Source organism: Acanthochromis polyacanthus, chromosome 16 (genome assembly GCF_021347895.1).
Source record: "Acanthochromis polyacanthus isolate Apoly-LR-REF ecotype Palm Island chromosome 16, KAUST_Apoly_ChrSc, whole genome shotgun sequence".
Classification (NCBI taxonomy): Eukaryota; Metazoa; Chordata; class Actinopteri; family Pomacentridae; genus Acanthochromis; species Acanthochromis polyacanthus.
This window is the reverse complement of record NC_067128.1, coordinates 17,366,618-17,387,049: the sequence shown is the minus strand read 5'-3', so window position 1 is coordinate 17,387,049 and position 20,432 is coordinate 17,366,618. Positions and strand designations below refer to the sequence as shown.

At 40.2% G+C, this 20,432-nt stretch overlaps 1 protein-coding gene across 1 annotated transcript in view; it reads left to right on the top strand.

Annotated features, from left to right (window-relative positions):
- Positions 1 to 20,432, top strand: part of afdna (afadin, adherens junction formation factor a) — a 111,537-nt gene that overhangs the window by 13,637 nt on the left and 77,468 nt on the right. The window contains 4 exon segments of the mRNA XM_051937040.1: positions 17,618 to 17,813; positions 17,965 to 18,074; positions 18,602 to 18,759; positions 19,032 to 19,192. Coding sequence (XP_051793000.1) covers positions 17,618 to 17,813; positions 17,965 to 18,074; positions 18,602 to 18,759; positions 19,032 to 19,192 — 625 coding nt within the window.

The window sequence follows — 20,432 nt, the reverse complement described above, 5'->3', positions numbered from 1 at the left end:
TGACTTTCACATCTTTTGGAGAGAATTGAAACATTTGGCAGCAAAATAGGCAACAACATATGCCACAGACATCATCACTGCTCAGTCAGAGATGTGCAAACACAAGCAGCCTTAAGTTACATACCAACTCGGTCAGAGAGGCCTGTGTGTTTGTCCACTCCTCTCATCTGCTGGTTGTTATTAGACCCCCCAGTGGAGCTGCACCCTGTCCTCACCCTGTCTCAGCTCGACCCAACCCACCTGAAAGGCCCTGGTGAAGAATTTGAACAGAAATGCAATAATACTTTGTGGGTGTCCTCGGTGTGCTGGGGACTTCCCCACGCTCTGCTCCACCCCGTCATATTTGTTGATCTTAGCTGTCCACCGTGCTTCATAAGAGTAGCTTTGACAGACACTCACACACATTTACACTCACAAACACACAGCAGTGCAGCAGCATAGTGGTGATGTGTGACTTGGGTTGACATCGCTGACGCAAGCCCAGACTGACTGCGCGTGTGTGTACTGGTATTTGTGTGTGCGTGTGTGTGTACCTAGGAGTTCACAGTTGGGGTGGATATCTTTCCCAGGGAAAAGGGAACAAACGTATTTCTCTGTAGCTTCCTTTCTTCTGGATGTTATTATGTGTGGCCGGACAGTGCGTTTGTATGCATGTTTAGAAGGGGAGAGGCTGCAGTCCAAGCTTACTGTTCCCTGTGAATTGTTTGTCGAAGGAGGCGGCGTCTGATGCAAATGCACTCCATTATTCACTGGTGCAGTCAGTGACTGGGTTCACTCCATGACACTGTTGATACCAGCCAGTTTAGCCAACCAGAGGAAACTATGTGAAACTTTTCAGTGACGGACTGTTGGAATGTCCCGGTGCAGTTAATCCTGCACATGTGGAAATGAAGCTTTAGACCAGGGCTGCTGCTTCTTTGGACTGTGTTTTTGGTAAAGGCCAGATGATGTCATCTGCTAATTTGGATACTTGTGGCATCAGTTGCACCAGTTTCAGCATATCTGCAACTGTCATCAGGACGTTTTGCTGTTTTAATGCCAGTTAGGATGAAATGTAAGGCTTTTGCACAAGTAATTTTTTAGCATAATTTTGTTTGACCAGCAAATTAAAATCAGATGTCTACACGTTAGGTCTTTTATGAAATATGTTGGGAAATGTTACAAGTTTGTAACAAGATCTTCAGTGTAGCTACATTTGTTGTACGACATTGTTTGAAGATGTCTGAGTCTAGTGATATGTAGGCAACAAATGGTCAGTACACAGCTCCCACATTAATCATTTATCACACAAGAACATTTGCTAGTGACTCTTTGCAGATGCTCTCTCTGACTATGTTAACTTAGAATAGTTGTATTTGAAATAGTTTTTAGACAAAATGTTTAACTGAAGAGTCAAAAAGTGTTTATCAGATTAGTTGATGCTGTAAATGATTGTCGGTTGCAGCCTAAAATGATGCCCAGTGTTGCTTGGTCCCTTGTTTGGTGGCTCTAAAGACCGTCATACTCTAAGAATGACCTTTAAATGTTCATTGACTCAAGCGGGACATACTGGCAGCCCTCTGCATTACCATTTTTGTTGACGCATGGAGCCGTAGCTGAGGCTGCTATTAAAGTCCATGTCCATATTTGATTTTTGTCTCCAATGTTATGAGATCCAGAAGGAGGAAAACGAGGATGAGGTTGAGAAGGATTGACTTTGTAGTCTGCCAGACTTAGTTTCCCCCATCCCTAGAAGTGCTACATTGATATTGATTGATGTGTTTCAGTATTAGAGGGGGATTATGTAAAGTTATATGTATAGGACTGAAATCCAAGCATCTGACTCCTGTTAGCAGTAAACTACAATAACAATGCTGGTTTTTCCAAATTAGAGCCGATTTTGTTTTTGCTTGGTCTTATTTATGAAGACCGTATATGTGTATTAATATGTAGTAGCATATTTTGCCATCCTCTTTTGTTTGTCCACCGGACACCTGAGCAGTGGGCATGTCCTGTCTACCAGCGCCATGGCAACGTGACACCTAGCCGAGGAGGTTACTATGGCAGCGTTCAATAGCTTGCTGGTGTTGGATTCCATTGGCAGACAGCTACTATTCAGGGGAGTGTTTGTTTTTGGAGGCAGCACTTAGTAAAAGTGGATAAGTGTGTAGTAGTTTCATCAATGCACTTTAATGCTGTCAGGCAAGATTCCCACCTAAAGATGAGACATTTAAAAGAGATGTCGACCAACCTTCACTATAATATCTTTTAAAATCCTGTAGAAAAAAAGAAGTAAGGTCTGGGCTGGTGAGGAAACAGATTTTTATCAGTTCTGCAGCTTATTTTAAAACTAGCCTAAATTCCTGCTCTGCCAAAATTACCTGTCTGGATTCATTTGGATGTGCATAATCTTTTATTGATTTGGTAGTTAATGAACAAAAAATGTATCAACTTAGAAATGTGTGCATTTGCTTCTTTGTGTTTTATGTGAAAGGCAGTTGACAGTGGATTTTGATGTCTGTCTGTTTGGTTTCAGTCTTTTTAACCTGACATTTCTTTCATGATTCGTCAGCAGATTAAGCTTTTTAAAAACTTTTAGGTTTGAACATCTGCAGAAATTTGAACATTTCAACATCTGCAGCTCACCACTGAAAGCTCTGGAAGTCCTAGAGTTCCGAGTGTTTTATCAATGACAACATCTGTATTTTATTTAGATTTACCGGCTGCCTGATGTGAATTTGCTCCCTCCTCAAGTTGGACTCCATGTTGAGTAACTAATGAATCTCTGGAATTAGCACCCGGTATGCTGTCAAAGTTTCTCTTGAGTTTTATTAAATATAAACCACACACAGGAAGGGTGGAAAATTCCCAAGAAAATACCTGAAATCCACGTGGAATAAAGATGCAGCCTTTCCCCCCCCAAAAAAAAAACAACAGAAAACTAAAATTCACATTCACATGAGACCTATCAGCTGACCACTGAGTTTGAGCTAATTTGTGGTAGAATTTTTTTCTTTGCAGATGGTAGACATAACAGATTCACACAGGATTAAGCACTTACACGACCTTTGTGGTTATTAAAAATCTTAAGAGGACTCCAGATAATACTGGTCCATGTATAATAGGGATTTTAAAGCTAAATTACACAGCAGTTAATTACTGTTGAGGCACTGAATACGGTAGTTAATCAAAAAAAGACTTATTAAAACGTCCTGAAGTTGTTGTTGTAGTCAAGACGGAGCACAGTCTTTGTGGGTTTATCAGGTGGTTTACTGTTTGACTCGGTCTGTGTGAACGGACTATTTGGTCTGTTGGTCACTGTGATAGTTTGTCACCACTTCCTCCCCCTGTTTTGCACCAAAGTCACTCCAAGGCTGAGCGAGAAGAGAGATGTGGGCGGACTTGCATAATTCAACGCCTCATCCCGAGTGTGTCTGTGCGTGTGTCTTGGTGTGTGCATGTGTGCACGCTGCATTCTTAAGAGTGCTTCTCTATTCTCTGCACGTTGGGACCTTCAAAAATGCCTGGTAAGGTCACACTCTCATGCGCTCACGTTTGTGTGTGTGTGTGTGTGTGTGTATATGTGTAACTCCAGAGCTCTGATCACAAGGTGCCATGTTTAACCAGCCCCCCCTGTAAACCACTGCAGACTATTATTGATCTTTCTTGTACGGACACACATCCAGCTACACACAAACACGCCCAGAAGCATGTGTGACCTTTCTGGCTGTTTCTGAAGTCTCTGTTTTCGCTTCCCCTCGCTCTTCTTTCATAGTTACTGAGAATGAGAGCGAAAATATTAGTAAATGGAGCAGAAGTGAATGCTTCCTCTCATTCCGACTCGCAATTTAACCCTTTAAGCTTCAGTCAATTCCAGCCGTTTTCAGTACAAAAAATCGCTAATATTCTATTTTTAAATAAAAAAAATGACGAAAAATACGGGGAATATTGGACGCGCATCGGGAGGTGCATTTCCTTGAAAACGACCGATTCGGGGATTTTATACCGACTTCAGGACATGTTTTGGACAAAATAGTTTACTGGCTTGTGTCATCTGATGTAAAAGGTTGGATTATGGCCGTTTTTTGTGGAATCTTTTTTTTGTGTGTAATAATAAACCCGGAAATGTGAGTCGCGCTGTGTGCTTTGAAGCCGTGTATAGAGAACGGATGGATGAATATTTGTTTTTGTCGGACAAATGTGTTTTTCTCACCCGCTGTGGTAATCGCATCTGAAAGTGGTTTATACCGGCAGATTCATGAGAATCTAAGCTTTCCATCGGTGTATAGTGTTTGTATAATCGCGTTTGCACCCGTCGGACATTCCTGAAATTCCTATGCAAATTAGTAGGTGTACCGCCGGCGGTACACTGAAGCTTAAAGGGTTTACTGTACGCTCACATTAGTCGCATGACTTTACCAGTTTTCCCTTTATGTGATTATTTCTTATTATATTCTAGCAAAAGCACAACCCTTTTTTCATTTTCTGCCTTTGCAGTTTATTTATCATTAATGCTGTTGGTTGCTATTGCAGCTTCCTTATTTTTGCCTGCATATAATGTGCATTTCCCCAGCACTGTTTTAAAGTATATGTTACTCTCAATTTCTGTTTTTACCTGAAGTACTGTTTTTATTTTATTAATGAATTCAAATAGTTTCCCCCTTAGTTTTTTTTTTTGGACCAGTGTTAAGCTATAGGCAGTGCTGTCATATCCCTCATATTTGGATTCTTTCACTTTTCTTTTTAAAAACTTAAGGCTGACATCTATGCCACACTAGCTGTTTTTTGCGTTATTATTAGTCTAGCTTCTATTTGCTGCACGTCTTAGCATCTCAGATTTTGGCAACACAGACCTTAAACTAACAACATGTTTTTTTGTGTATATCTGCTCATCAGATTAATTATTGCTGTGGTATTTATTTTATCTTAACTTTGAGCTGCAGAACCAGTGATGTTCACTAGAGAACAATGGCTGCTCTGTAACGGTCAGCAGCCTAGGCCCCTACTTATTAACAGTTTTTTGTAAGTTTTTGTGTCCAGCCAAGATGGATGAGTCCCCATCAGTAGTTCAAAATATGTCCAGAGTATGTTTTTTTAGAGCTGAAAGGATTAGTCAGAATTGACAAAAAATTTGAAAAGTAATTACTTGTTTAACTGAATCCTTAAACAGAAACGCCAAACAGCAAGTAAGGATCTGCTGTACCCTGGGAAACTGTGATGAGCAAAAACCAATAATGATGATAATATTCAGTTTCAGTCCAACTTAGACTGATATATGGATCCAGAGAGTTGGAGAGTTTGTGTCTGTAACTCATTTGAAAATGCACTTGCGGTTCAAGTTATACTGAAGAGTTTGTGTCTTGTGGATTGAATGCTGGTTCAGGGGATTTTGCAGCCATTTCGGGGAAACGCTGTTCATATCTTCAGTTTTATGGCTTTAGAGTGGTCAGATTTTCAAGTGATTAATATGAAGAGGGAGTCTTACGGAGTGAAATATATTAAACAACACTGTTAGTCAAGTTGACAACTTCATGGGGTATACCTCATGTCTCACTTCACCTGTGGGGTGGGCTTTGCTTTGTGTCTGTGCACGTATGAGTGAGTAAGGAAGGCTGGACACAAGCTCATCAGGCCTTAACTGCCTTGTGGTGGGCAATTATCTCTCGCACACACTTGCACACGGTGATTTCCTTCTCGTGGCTGTGCTGTTATCTGCCAGCCTTGATCCTTGTGGGTTGCTTATGGAGGCGTTGAGGCAGTGAGCAGCTCTGATTTGTGACCAGGAATCACCGCTGGGTCCAGACGATTTATACCGTACCTTCCCACAATGCCTTACTCTGTCAGAATGACAGGGTGGCTGGCTGGATGGGGGTGGAGGCTGAACGGCTCGATACCGAAGCAGAAACTCACCTGAAACAAAGAGGCTTTTCTTTGCAACCATGGAGGAAATGTGTGCATTTAGTCTTCTCATTCATTCAGGACAACAGGCCTGTGCTGCCTGGCTTTGTGTTTCCTGGTGATTCAGTTTTGTTTTTTTTTTACTCTGCAGGAAACTCTTAAAAATTAGTCATTACACATTAGTGCTGTCATGGTGCTGGATTTTTGGCATTGATACATTTCTAACTTCAAAACATAACTACAGAACAGCACTGGTTCGTAATAGTTCAGGATTTTGCACTTTGGTCAGAAAGTTTATGCAGACTGGGCTCATTGCAGGACTCATTCATATTGTGTATATCACACTGACAGTTCAAAAGGTCAGTAATAGCTCAAAAACAGCTCAAGGTTTTCTCCATCTGTTCATTTGACAATAGCTGATGAAATGGCATCTGTGCACTAGATATGTGAAACCATTTGAAAATACCATCTAAAAATGAGGCAGTTCATTACTACATTTGGAATGGGGGAAAAAAACATTGATTAAAACTCACATTTTTACACAACATTATCATACAGAAAAGAAAAATAAGAGGTAAAATAGTCCAATCTTCCCTGTTGATTATAACAAGCTGCCATTCGTTGTTTGCTTTTTCTAAGTATGTGTGTCATACGAGTTGAAAAACTACTGCAAAATCAGTCCTGTATTACCGCTGCTAAATTTTGTTGGTTTGTACTACTGTTGAAAATGAATTGTTCGTATTACTATAATGTTGACAGGATTTTAAAAGGAAATAAAATATAATTTTAGCGTTCTATTAGTGTTTGCCTGGAGTTTCCAAATAATCATGGCTCATCGTTGTCTCTGTTAACTCCAACATGTCGTAGTACAACAACCTTCCCAGTTTCCAGGAGTGTTTGGAGACAGCTTTAGATTGTTGGTTTTGTTTGCTCAAACACCCAAAAGTATGAAATGAGCAAGACATCTTTAAGCTTTAAACATCCGAGCTAGTAATGTTTTGAATGCCTGATTGACCTCGTCTTGTATTTTTCCAAAATGTAGTTCTTGCACCAATTAACAGGGCTGGAAAAGTTAGAAATTTCAGATTTTCAAATGTGCGAAGGTACAGAACTGCATTCTCTACTTTCATTAAAAGCTTTTTTTTAAGTCCTTGAATTTGGCTTAAGGCTGAGTCCTAATTTTTTCCAAGTGTAAAATGAAGAACAGGACAGGATGGAGGACTTTGCTCTCTGATGTTACATCTGCAACCGCAAGTATCAGTAAGATATCTGATATTGTGGATAATACGGTGTAAGACTCACATCCTATGGCTATTTAAAGAAATGGGAAAGTAATTCTTCTGCTTCAGGGTTTCTTTGTCTTCGCCTTTCTTCCTCTCTGCCTCTCGGTGTCTCTTGGATGTCTTTGAAACGCCTCTGCTTGCATGACTTTTTCCTCCCTATGTCTGAGTTAAAACCTCCGTCCAGCTGACCTTAGACACGGGCTTAGAGAGGAATCCCCCCATGTTACTGCAGGTGGGGCTGCAACAATATTGACTCAGGAACTCAGTTCATTTTATTAGGCTCACATTCGTGTGTGTGTGTGTGTGTGTGGAGGAGACTGAAATGACGCACGGCAGCTGGAATCTATTCTCATTTTCAAACAGCAATCATCCAGAAAGCTCCTCTCCTCCCTTCTCTTTAAATTTAGTGCTCCAATGCCAAAAAAATCCAAATTTAAGAATTCAGTGTCTCCATGGAAACTAGGGGTTTAACCTTTGTCTGGTTTGCCAGTATTGGTATTTTAATTAAACACAGGACTGCATTATCATTGCAAGATAAATCACAGACTTGGCAAGCCAAAAAATGGGTTATTTGTGTTTTAAAGTGGAAACTAGAGCCTTGGTTTTGATAAGAAGCAAAGCTGCAGCTTAACTTAAAGCTTGCCAAAGTGGGCCACAAATTGTCCAGAACAACCAGTGTTTGGAGCTGCAGTACATTTACAAATACCGATAAGGTGTATTTCCAGAAAAGAGAGAAGCTCTCCGCAAACCAGATTTAAAATGTCAAGAGACCATATAATGGGAAATATTTGGTTGCCTGTAATTGTTTTCATATTTCATTTACATAACATCCATTGAGCATTATCCCCACTGAATTGAGATCACAACTCAAAGCCAGCGGAAACCCTGCTTACTTACACATTGAGTTTGAGGTGCACATCAGCCATTTATAGTTTTAAAAAGAGGTGGTCAGTAGCTGATTAAATTTGATGAGGTGTCCTCATTGTTAAGATACTATATTACTGAAATGCTCCATGTTGCATTTCAGCTGGAGGTCTTTGTTGTACGTCTCTCTGGACAGGTTTCTAGTTGATCAGTACAGTGTCCCTCTCAGACATGCACGCCTTTCTGTTACTTTCACACATCTGAATGTGTTGGCTTCATGCCTGAGTTTTGCATGAAATTTAGAATGGCAATTTTCAGTTAGACCTAGTAGCATTTCCATATCAGTTTCAAACAAATCTCAGATGCATACTTGAGCTGTTTGTAGAAGTCTTTCCTTTTAGTTTATTAAACGATGCAGCGCGGATGTCCGTCCTTGTTCCACCAGGACCGTTATTTCTGTTGCACACTGCGCTCACGTCCGCTTTTGATGTAATGTGCATGAGACGGAAACAGAAGATTAATCGATAGCTGCAGCCCTAGCAGATTTATGTTTAGCCTTTTGTGTATTATTATACATTGTGTCACCTGATTGGACTGTCTAATTTTGCAAGCATGTAAAATATCATGTACCTATTTTGGCTCTCTATCATTTTCGTGCCGATGTCTGCAGCATGGAGGAACGTTGCCGTTAAAGTAACTTATTTCTGAATGACAGAATGCCGTCACTTTAACATCCTGAGGAAGCATTAATATTACTTCTTGCATTTCTGATATCAGCTTTTCAATGAAAGTAAAAAACGCCACAAAACGTTAGAGCAGAAAGCTACATAAGACACTATGGGGCAGCAATAACAGTGTGGTTAAAACTGTAACCCACACAAAAATACCCAGACATCTGTCTAGCTACATGTGTTTAGAAGTCAAACATGACATCACAGCTTTTCAAAATGGCAGATGGGGAAACAGTGATGAAAGGCCCAGACATTTCAACTAATGAGCTGTAAGATTTGTAGTTTTACCAACAGCATTTGATTGATGCAGTCCTCTCTGACTGATATGCAGTAATTCATTGTAATCAATAGTTATTTGACATCTAATTTAGATCTTGGTGTTTTCCTCCAGTTGACTGTTACACTAAGTTGTGCCTCTGTTAGGCTTATGTGTAAAGATTGATTTATTAGAGTATTGGAAGTCTGTTAACAAGGTTTTTGAGGCCACTGAGCTGTGAATGGTGTACACCTTATCTTAAATACTCTATCGTATCTTACCGTTTCTCCAGACCCAGCTCAGATGTGCAGCTCTGCTCAGCCTCAGCACGGAGAAGTCACACTGGAAGCCAAAAGTAGTTTAGTGCTTGGATATGGCGCTCTGGTTACTTTCCTTAACACCTGATAACCCCCTACCCACCACTCACACCCACTTTCTCACACACAGCCACACGTAGACACACACCCAGGCTGTGTATATGCAGGGTGGATTTAAGAAGGCTCCAGAAGGCATGCTGCTTTTACTTTGGAGAGCAGTGAAAAGGAGATGTGGAGGAATGATAACAGAGTGAGCGATACATGGAGAGTGTGAAGACGGTGGCAGATACTACCTTTATGTGAAGAAGTGCTCTGGTCACTCGGATGCTTTTCTTAAAAGCAGGGTTTCTCATGCGCTTTAAGCAAATATATTTTACCTAAATAAGCTTGTCAATTTGCAGCCTCTGTTTATTTCCAGACCCGTTTGTGTTTGTTGATGCAAAAAATGCTGTAGTGCTTATTGTGCACTATTGTTAAACAGTACTAGTATGTCTCTACTTAAATTTTATTTCATTGACACTGTAGAAAGCTGCTCAGTGCAAATAGCGATAATACTTCTTATTACTTAGGATGAGGGTGCATTAACAAAAGTGCACACTGAGCAAATGATCAACATTACAGAGACTGTAGCATGTTATACAGCATGCTTCAAGCCTAGTGTTCTTCCTCAGGCAAGATTTCTCTGTGTTCATCACCACTGTCTTGCAAGCCATCCAATTTAAATTGACTTCATGTTGCTGTGTTTGACATATTACAGATACCTGAATTCAACATTCATCAGCAGTGTCTTTTGCTATTATTACAACTGCTAAATTAAAGTAACAAGGTGTATATTGGAGGTGAAGCAGTCAATTAACAGAAAAATTATCTAAAACAATTTTGATTGAGTCATCAGTTAAAATTTTCAAAGAAGTGACAAAAATGTGAGTTCCAGCTTTAAAGATTTTTCACTGTGTTGTTTCATTGTTACTTGATTTCTAATTTTACTGCTAGTCAAACAAAACCGCAATGGGAAGATGCCCCACTGGGCTCAAAATATTTCTGACAAATTGATTGAGAACATAAGAGCAGCATGTACGTGTGCATATAATATTTGGAAGCACAGGCTCATGTTCACATTTCTGTGTACTGTTACTGTGTTAAAGTTGAATGCTCAAGGTTTTAGGTTTGGCCAGCACTTTCATGTGGCAACTAAGTCTGTTTATTTTTCTGTTCAGACACAAAGAACAAAGCAGACTGTAATTAAGACTGCAAAGGCCAAAATACACTGCCACCAAACAGCGCGTGTCAAAACAGCCGCCTCTGTTATTTTCTATGTACTGGCTCGCAGCATGTTGACCAGTGGCACCGCCATATTTCTAGCTCCTCAAGCCCTGAAAAAAATGCATTTTTTCCCCACTTGCTGCACTAACAGCTCTTCTTCGTTGTTCCCTTGGCATCAATCTCTACTCGACTCTTTCTGTTGATGTTTCTCGTGTCCAGAACAATAGACGAGGAGATGCTAGTTGTTAATGCTGTTTACTGCACTTGCGCTGTGCTGAGGTATGTTTTCCAACTGCAAAAGTGTGTTGCAGTAAGCACATTATCACCAGTGATTTATAGGAGTCTGTTTATAGTACTGTAGATGTCATGAAAATACTATGTCTAAGCAGTGTACTGTGATGTGAGATTAGTGGGTTAGAAAGGTATGTTGTTCCCAAATTGAAAGTTTTCAGCATCACAAAGGTGATTCTTTTTAATCTCCTGGATCACTGTGGTAATTCTCAGCTGAGAGAGTACTTAATGTCTGTTAACAATGCCACTGAGTGAAGCCACTCAGTTACAGTAGGTTAACACAGTGTGTCACAGTGACTTTGATTTGGTCAAACGCTAAAGTGATTTCCATGTATCCTTCATCATAGAACAGTGTCTGACCAAAATGCACATCTTCAATGTCATATTTAAATGTATGAAGTTGAAAGTTTCAGAGCTGTAATGTGCAGCTGGCACATTACAAACAAGCAGAGTCACTGAGTGGTAAAATTGGTATATTAATTCACACGAATAATGATTTTCTGCCCGCATTTCTCTCTTGCATCGTAAAGACGCTAGCAACCTGTTCCTGCGACTGAAGTAGGCCAAATATCATGGTTCCATTTTGTGAAGACGTATCAAATACATGTCAAGTGCTTTCCTTCATGGGAGTGACCTGAAACAAACTGATAGCCTGGGTCAAACTTTCTTTGCAGTTCGCTCCTCTGGTTTCATTGTGTGTCTTTTAACATACTACCATTACATTGTCTGTAAAACCCTGAGAAAAAAATTATCCTTAAAGTAAGCTAGCTATTTCCCTCTTTTAAATGAGTTCTGTAGATATTTTTATCTATGTTCTTGTACAGCGAAATGCAGAAAAATTCAGTCTAGTCCAACGTTAATTTGCTAGTTGACAAGCAGGAAAGCTACAGTCTGCTTAAAGTTTAATGTAGCGCTCCCACGTCCCTGAAACACATGAGAGACAAGCACCAGGTGGAAGCTGCCTTTTACAGCCAGCGTGAAGTTAACTCACTTTCTCATACAAACACTGACGTGACCTGTGAACTCTTCTCTCAGAGACCTTTGACCTGGAGGTGTAAGTCAGAGGGTTTGACGGGTGGATTTGAACATCTGGGTTATCTCTGAAGCGCGTTTTCCCGCCACTATCTTTCCTTAATCTCAGTCTCTCACACTTTATAGATGGCCTGTTTGTATTTACTTTTAGTTACTGTGAACAAATTTACACCATTCCTTAGCTTGTGCGCTGCCACATCTGTTTGTATTTAAATCCTTTTGGGTTAATATTTCAAAGTTATCAAGACAATGCAAGGAATGTGTGTCTGTAATATTAATAAACACACCACAATGAAAGCAAAACAGAAAGCCTACTGTAGTTGGTGCTGAATTCTTGAGCAGGATACTGATATTGATCTCTGAGTTAGAAAAATAAGGTATTTGCATTTTTCACCCCTAAATTTGTGTTTTGTTGTCGTGTCCAAGTCCTGAGTTTATACAGACAGATTACACTTTGATAAAATGTACTCCTTTCATGAGCTGTGACAGACAAACTATGTGATAGAGATGGAGACAGTTTGGTACCACCTCATATCTTATAGCATTTATGATACAGTATATTTACAATAAGTTCATAAAGACTGAAATAACAGAGTAGTTACTTTTTGGTCTGAATTCCTCTTGTTAGATACTAAATATCGGCAAAGGGAAAATTGGACAATCACTAATCCACTGAGTGTCAGCCACCAGCTTCAACTCACACATCCTTCGCTCTCCATTAAGTTACATCTAACTGATAAGGCTATCTACAGCGTTGGCCTACTATGTGTGACATAAATACTCCTATCTCACAATCTCAAGAGTTTTGTTGCAGGTATTGCTCACGCTGTGTGTTTGTGTGTGGATCCACAGTCCTGCAGTGGCATGTATGGTCTAACATACAGTAATCACATTAGTTAATTTGCTAGACTTAGAGGTAGAGAGCAAATGTCAACCCAACTTATAAACACATTCCCACACTGACAGAAGTAGTCCAACATCAAAGACTTCCCTAAACCTCAGTTGATGCCTCTCTGCCATGACTTGACTGGAAATCTGGGACTGTGTTTGTTTGACAGACTGAGCGTAGCAGTCTTATCTGCGCTGCTATTTGGTGGCATACTGCTGCATTAGCATTTCCCGTCAACCCATGTGCTGTTTGCGAAATATAAAAGCTGTTAGGGATTATTAGAATGAAAGCTGCTAGAGGATGAAATGAACAGTTTGTTGTTGTTCTGCTGTTTTTACATGTTGAAATTTTGAACATTTAGCTGACAAACTTGAGCTGAATTGGAAGTTATGTTCAGCTAAAAACTGTTTCAGACCCCTGGGTCCATATATTGCTCCGTACAAGTCTCTTTTGTAGTTCAGGTGGTGTCAAAAATGTTATGTTTTCCATTTCCAAGACTGCATAAATAAATCAGAGTTTGCAAGTCTCAGGCTCATTTTTAGGAGGGCTTTGACAAAACTAAGTCTTAACAATACAGTCAACACTGGTTATATGTTTTAATGTTGTAGTCAAATGGATGTTGTCCTAAATTGCCAAAGTGTGTTTATTAAAATGCTCCATAAAGGACAGAGGAATGGTAGCAGTTATTCAGGCTGATGTTTTTGCTTTTAAACCATCATCATGTGCAAGCGGTAAACTTAATATATACTAGGTGCACAACTGTTGAAGAAGTTGCTGCTTTTTCTGGAGCAAGTGTACTCTTTTATCTGTTGATTATCAGTGGATGTCCTGGTTACGTATTTTATGAATAAATAATACTTAAGTGTGAATGTGTATATTTTCTCTCACCTGCAGCTGTATTGTTGACAAAATAAACTTGTTAAATTTTGCATCAGTTGCACCATGGTTACTGTATACATGTTGATGAAAAATGCATTTGTACGGACTTAGGCTTGTGTAGACAGGAATTTCATGATTTTGTCTTGACGGTCTTATTCCACAGTTTCCGTTACATTGATTTGCTGTTGTAGTTGTACAGTGGCTTGATGCATTGGCTTGAGGGGTTTAGATGTAGCCTGAGGGTATGGCATGGATGTGTGGCGATTTATCATTAGATGCGAGTTGCGTTTCTACCACAGTAAATTTCCCCAGCGACTAGTAACTGCAGGAACTTTGTCGTTGCCACCACAGGGACCAGGTTGAGTTCCAGGAAAATTATTTTACCTACCAAAACATACTTTCTGAAAGTTCAGGAGCTTTGTTGGTGGGCCTTGCAGCAGTGAACATTTCTGGTTGGTTGAGTACTTTGGGCGTTTTTCCAGGCCAGGCTGTCTCCTACATCTGGAGATCAATCTCTGCAATAACTTGCAAAATCTGTTCGCTTATAGTCTAAAATCTCTGGTGTTTTGAATCTGCATTCCTTCCACTGCTCATCTCTGTTGACCTTTGCTCAGTGATCCCATTAGCAAAGCAAATTTTGAATCTATTCCATATTTACTGTTCTTCCAGTGTCACCTGTCTCTCATCTTATATGGTTTTGAAAATAAATACTAGGTCGCTGTGGCCACAGTTTATGCCTGTGCCTTTGTTGTAATGATCAGCTGTTTTGCAGATTTTGACCTCATTAACAATCGCTCTCTCGCTGCATACCGCTTTGTTTTGTACCAAGGTGGCTGTTTTATGCATTGCTGAGTGATTACTTAATTTGGATTATCTGTTACTTGACTACATATACAGCTTAAGCACGAAATAATGGCGACTGGGCTGTCAAGTCTAAATTTAGAAATGTTTACAGTTTCAATATATTCTATTTTTATCCCCCGCCGGCCAAAGGCATGGAGGGGGGTATTGGCGTGGGCACGTCCATCCGTATGTCTGTCCGTCCGTACGTACATACGTACGTACGTCCACATTTCGTGTCCACAGCATATCTCAGAAACGACTTGAGGGATTTCATTCATATTGCACCCAGGCCATCTCTATATAGTATAGATGTGCCTTTTGGGGTGCATGACCGTGACCTGATTTTCAAGGTCATTGTGAGGCACTTCAAATATTTTTTGATTCTGTTTCTGGAGCATATGTCAGAAACTATCTGAAGTATTTCTTGCATATTGCACCAATGCCACCTGTGCATAATGTAGATCTGCCTTTTTTAGTGTATGACCTTGACCTGATTGTTTTCATTGTAGTGAAGATGTATCATTTTGTAGGTGTATCGTCCAGTATATATTATTATTTCTTGCACTCAGAGGCGGGGGATGTTTTAAGCGGAGCGTGTTTATTAAACATGATTTATTGTCTGTTTTGAATTGTTAGATTTATATTTGTTTTTTAGAAGGTAATGTAATTATTTACCCACTATGACTTACTAAAATTTAAGACTTCTTGTGTAGACTTTGTGAAAGAAAGCACTAGGTGGTTTAATGATTATTGTTGTATACTCCTCTGCATTTCTGTAAGCCAACAGGATTGTGGTCTAGAAATACAGGAAAGTTGGAGTACTTTATTTTCTGAATGGGTAGAGGGGTAAAACTACACTAAGCTATGGACGTCTGAAGTTTCAAGAATTGACCACAGTCTAGAAAAGTACAAATGTCGGACTGCACTATTATACATGTACATGGGGGGAACTGGCTGATGGTTTGGATCCATGGCTTTGTTGGACCGTACCACATCCTAGAGGAATGGGGAAGCTTTGCTTTTGCACTGGACTTGAACTACACGTGGTTGTACTTGGCCATTCCCATTGACCGAAAGGTGACTGTAGTTCTGCTGACCAGTGTGTTAATTATCCACTGCTCACTCTAAGCTGGGCTTTGTTTGAACCCAAGTAGACTAGAGTCTCCACGGTAACAGTTACCAACAGTTACGCAAGCCTGACAACAACCCTTGATGACCCACATTCCAGCAGTAAATCACAACACTCGCACTCACACACACATTCCCGACTCCACCCTTGCCTATCGAAACTATGCTCAGTGTTTCCACTCTGCTTGACTGTGTCTTTACCAAACAGGGGAGGGGGAAGTAAATGGTGGGAGAGAGACAGAGAGTTTTTCATAAATCCAAAAAATGTAAACCTTGCTATCAATTTCCAGCCTTTTCTTTTTTCTTGCTTTTGTCATGTCTCCTTATCATCATCTCCTAGCTATGTGTATGTATGTAAGAGGGAGTCCACAATCAGACTTTACTAGTGTAGAAATAATCTAGTTACATCTAAGTCTTTGCTTCAAATCCTCCTCCTCACACTCCCCAGCCTCCGCTTGACGTTGCACACAAACGCTCGATCTGTCACCTTAGAAAGTTGTCTGGCTTGTTGGCTTTCCCTTTCAGCTGCTGGCATGGTCTCTCTAAAATTCAAATTCAAAGTAGTTTTTTTGGCATCCTAAGAGAGGAGTTATCTATGTCCTAGGAGAACCAGAGCCTGGGTTCTTCTGCATCCTTTTTTGAAGACACAACATCAACACCTGACATCATAAGAATGAACACATTTTCATGAAATAAGCCTCAGAGGCCTTCAAGGGCAGTTACTCCCTCAGTGCCTGCTTTAAAATATTATGAATACCATCAATACAGTAACCCTGCATTATATGCTATTTCAAAACACTCACTACAGCTTTTGTTGAGGTCATTTCAGGAAACTCTGTTTAACTACATAGTTAGGCTTTGAGCTGTAGTTGGTGGTGTTGCATGGCCTCATATTGTCTTTGCATCCTGTCTGACTTAACTGGCGTGGTTCTGGACCATTTCTTTCGTACTTTAAATTGGTTCCTTTTCCTGAGACCAAGATAAGGTCCTATTTTTTATATTGGAAGAATAGCACATACTATGTAGCATTGACAAGCTCCCTGGTAGAGCTAAGACCTTCTAAGATCTTTTAATGGCAGTTATAATGAAATATGCAGCTAGTTTCCCTGCTGAGCCTTAACAAATGCATATACACACATTGGGCTGCAGGCTACAGCTGCTGCATCAGCACAGTGTTACATACATATATCAGGCCTGGGTGTTTTAACTGTCTTGTTCTGTAGTAGACTGTGCAGAAGAAAATGTCAACATGTAGGTAATGAATTTGTACTCAGTGAAAATAGCCCGGGGTGTCTAGATAGCATTGGCTGTGTTGAGCCTATATGCTGTGTGAGAGTGTGTATATATGTAACAAAAGAGATTTCCTAAGACCTGCACTCTGAGATAAACAAAATAAATTTAAAGCACGATAAAAGAAGAATTTGATTTACAGGTTAGTAAGGAGGTGTGCTGGGAATAGCTGTCATTTTCTTCTGATTGTTGGGAAAATATAAGCTTCATTTTAACCCAAGAAAAAAGGAGTGCTAGAATTTTAACTGCACAAAGTGAAATTGCTTAAGAAGTGTTGTCAGGAAAGTCATTTGTAGTACAACCAACTTGGCGCATGGTGGTTGACATTCCAGGTCAGTGAATGACAGATCAGCCTCCTCCTCCTGTCGTCACACAACCTGCTGACACACTCCACTTGCTGGTTTTTGCTTTTTTGCTCCTGTCAGAGTCAAGGCTGCTGGACAGTGACCTCACTGTTTGAAAAATGAACAAATCAGAGCGATGTTCTGGTTTTCCTGCTTTAAGATTTTATGTTTAAAAGAAAGTGAGTCCTCCTCAATGTCAGCATCTCTGTATCCACAGTAGTTTGGTTGTAAGTTGCAGCTGAACATAGCTCTGTTGAAGTTAGATTGTATTTCTGCAACTTAGTTTGTATAAACAAATGCTAAACTTGTCTCCGTGTGTTTCTTTCTAAGGACTTGGAGTTCCATGGTGTGATGCGGTTCTACTTCCAGGACCGGGTCGCCGGTAACTTTGCCACCAAGTGTATCAGAGTCTCCAGCACAGCGACAACGCAGGATGTCATCGAGACGTTAGCTGAGAAGTTCAGACCAGACATGAGGATGCTCTCCTCGCCAAAATACTCCCTTTATGAGGTCCATGTCAGTGGCGGTGAGTCCCATAGATTTCTGATGAGAAGAAGAGAGAACCTAAAAGAGGGGAACTGACTTACACAACCAAGCCAAAATAATCTTAATAGTTTAATTCACAATTTGTCATAGTTAGCTCTCAGATGAACTGGTGTCTGTGTGTGTGTTAGAAGAGCGTCAGCTGGACCTGGACGAGAAGCCTCTTGTTGTTCAACTGAACTGGAACAAAGACGACAGAGAAGGACGGTTCGTCCTAAAGAACGAAAATGACATTCTGCCCAAGGTCAGCTGCTCCGTCTGTTGATGTGTTAATCCGTATGATTACTAGTGAGCTGAATCATTCATCAATTGCCTGCTAAGAAAACCATCTCTGTCAAACAGTTATACCTACTGGCAGCATACTTTGCATGTTTGTGTTGCCTACTTATAAATGCTTGTTTCAAATTGTGTTCTCGGATACTTAATTTTTACGAGCAAAGCCTTTAGTAGTACAGCCAAGAAGGAAAGAAAATACCGCATATGTACCAACATGAAGCCAACGTTGCCAATTTGTGCATTATGTTCATTATGTTTAGAGGTGTAGCTATAGCTACTGCTGTATTTCTTTTTAAAGGTTTTTTGTACTTGATTTGATCTGCTGTATCATTCAAAAGTAATTAAGGAAGAATTTCTTTTGATCAATTTATTCCTCATTCATTTTAATTTGTTCATCATTTATTCATTTAGAAAGAACATAGCATTACATGCTGTAGTAAGATTCTTCACATAGTCTTTCAAAGCACCTCATTCACTCCCCTTTTTTCCTCCCAGAAGAGTCAGAGTAATGGACCAGAGAAGGAGAAGGACGGAGTGATACAGAACTTCAAGAGGACTTTGTCCAAGAAGGAGAAGAAGAAGGAAAAGAAGAGGGAGAAGGAGTTTGCTCGGATCCCTGATGGAGATGAACAGGCGCTCAGCCGGGAGGACGGGTAACACACACACTTACAGTCATCCATCTTACTGCCCTGCCCTTACATCCTTTCAGTCCTTGGAGAGGATTTTGTTGTTTTTCAATGCCAAGAAAAGCACAGAACACTCCAGAAGAGGAAAGGATAGTGATTTAAACTCTGACCTCTCTGTTCCTCAATCTGTTGTTTTTTTTTGTTTTTTTTTTTGTTTGTTTGTTTTTTTTTTTTTTTTTTTTTTACACATACTGTCTTCTGCATTGTGATTTATATCTCTCATTTTGTGGGAATTTTAGGGAAAACAGTCGCCTGGCAGCAGAAGTTTACAAGGACATGCCAGAGACCAGCTTTACCAGGACAATCTCAAACCCAGAGGTGGTGATGAAGAGGAGACGCCAGCAGAAACTGGAGAAACGCATGCAAGAGTTCATGAGCAGTGATGGGAGGCCAGACTCAGGTACCTCAAATGATCCTCTTTTTTAAAACAGAAAGCTACATGTAAATCCTTTGTTTCACTGTGTATTCAGACCCTATTCTACCAAGCCCACTTTGAGCACTGATTACCACTTATGCATATTTCATGGTCTCATAAGTCTCATAATTTAGTGGTTGTCAGAGCAAAAACTAAGCCAATAACTTCACCATAAACCTCTGAGAATGAAGTTATTAGTGTTTCACCATGGATGAGAGTAAAAATATGAAGAAACTGCTGAAGTATTAAAAGTTCCCATGAGCTGAATGAGTTTCATTATTATGAAATAGAAGAAGTTCTAAACCACCAAGACTTTTCCTACAGCTGTCATTCCAGACAAGTAAAGAGTCTGGACAAAGAGCTTATTACCAGCACTTCATTTATGAAAAATAGTGATAGACAGAGATTGACACAGCTGTACAAGTTGTTGTAAGTTGACTTACAGAAATAATTAACAAATTGACACATTTCTGTGGTTGGTCAGGGGGAAACATGCTCTCTGTTCCTAGCAGCTGATATTGCAGCCCTTGCAAAACAGCCCCCATTCCCAACAAGGAATTTCACATCAACACAATGTGTGGCTCAGTGGAGGTAAACAAAATGCCAGTGTGTTAAATCTGGCCAATAACAGTGGTGGTGTTCAGATAATCATGCTATGAGGATGCTTCATACCAGCAAGTGCAGGAAGGACTTAACTCATATCTCTCTCTGTATCTATCTGTATATTTGTTTATGTACGTCCGTCTGTTCACTAAGCAAAGATTCACCTTTTTAGGACAAAAGGCCAAGTCAAAGGGCCAAAGACAGAACTGGTTTGGCTTCTGAACAAGTCTGAATGGCCTTGTGTGGCTTAAAGAAAAGCTGACGTCCACAGATAATCTGCAGAGTGACCTGAACATCACAGTTCACTGCTGCTTCTTATCCAGTGTGGCAGGGCTTGAGAGCACCGGCAAGAGACGGCCGAGTTAAATTCTCTAAATCCAGTTGTGGGCAGCTGGTTGAGGTGTTCTGCAGCTGTTATCAACAGCAGTAACGCTTATACAACATGCTGAGTAACGGGTGTGAATTCATGTGAAGCAATATTCACATTTTGTTTTTAGAGCCACTGATCTTTCTACATCATGTTAACATCAGCTGCTTCCTAGAAGTGCCATATGTTGTTGGAAAGTCTCACGCTGACATGTTTACGCACACAAAAAGACTTGCGTTGAATGAATGAAGCAAA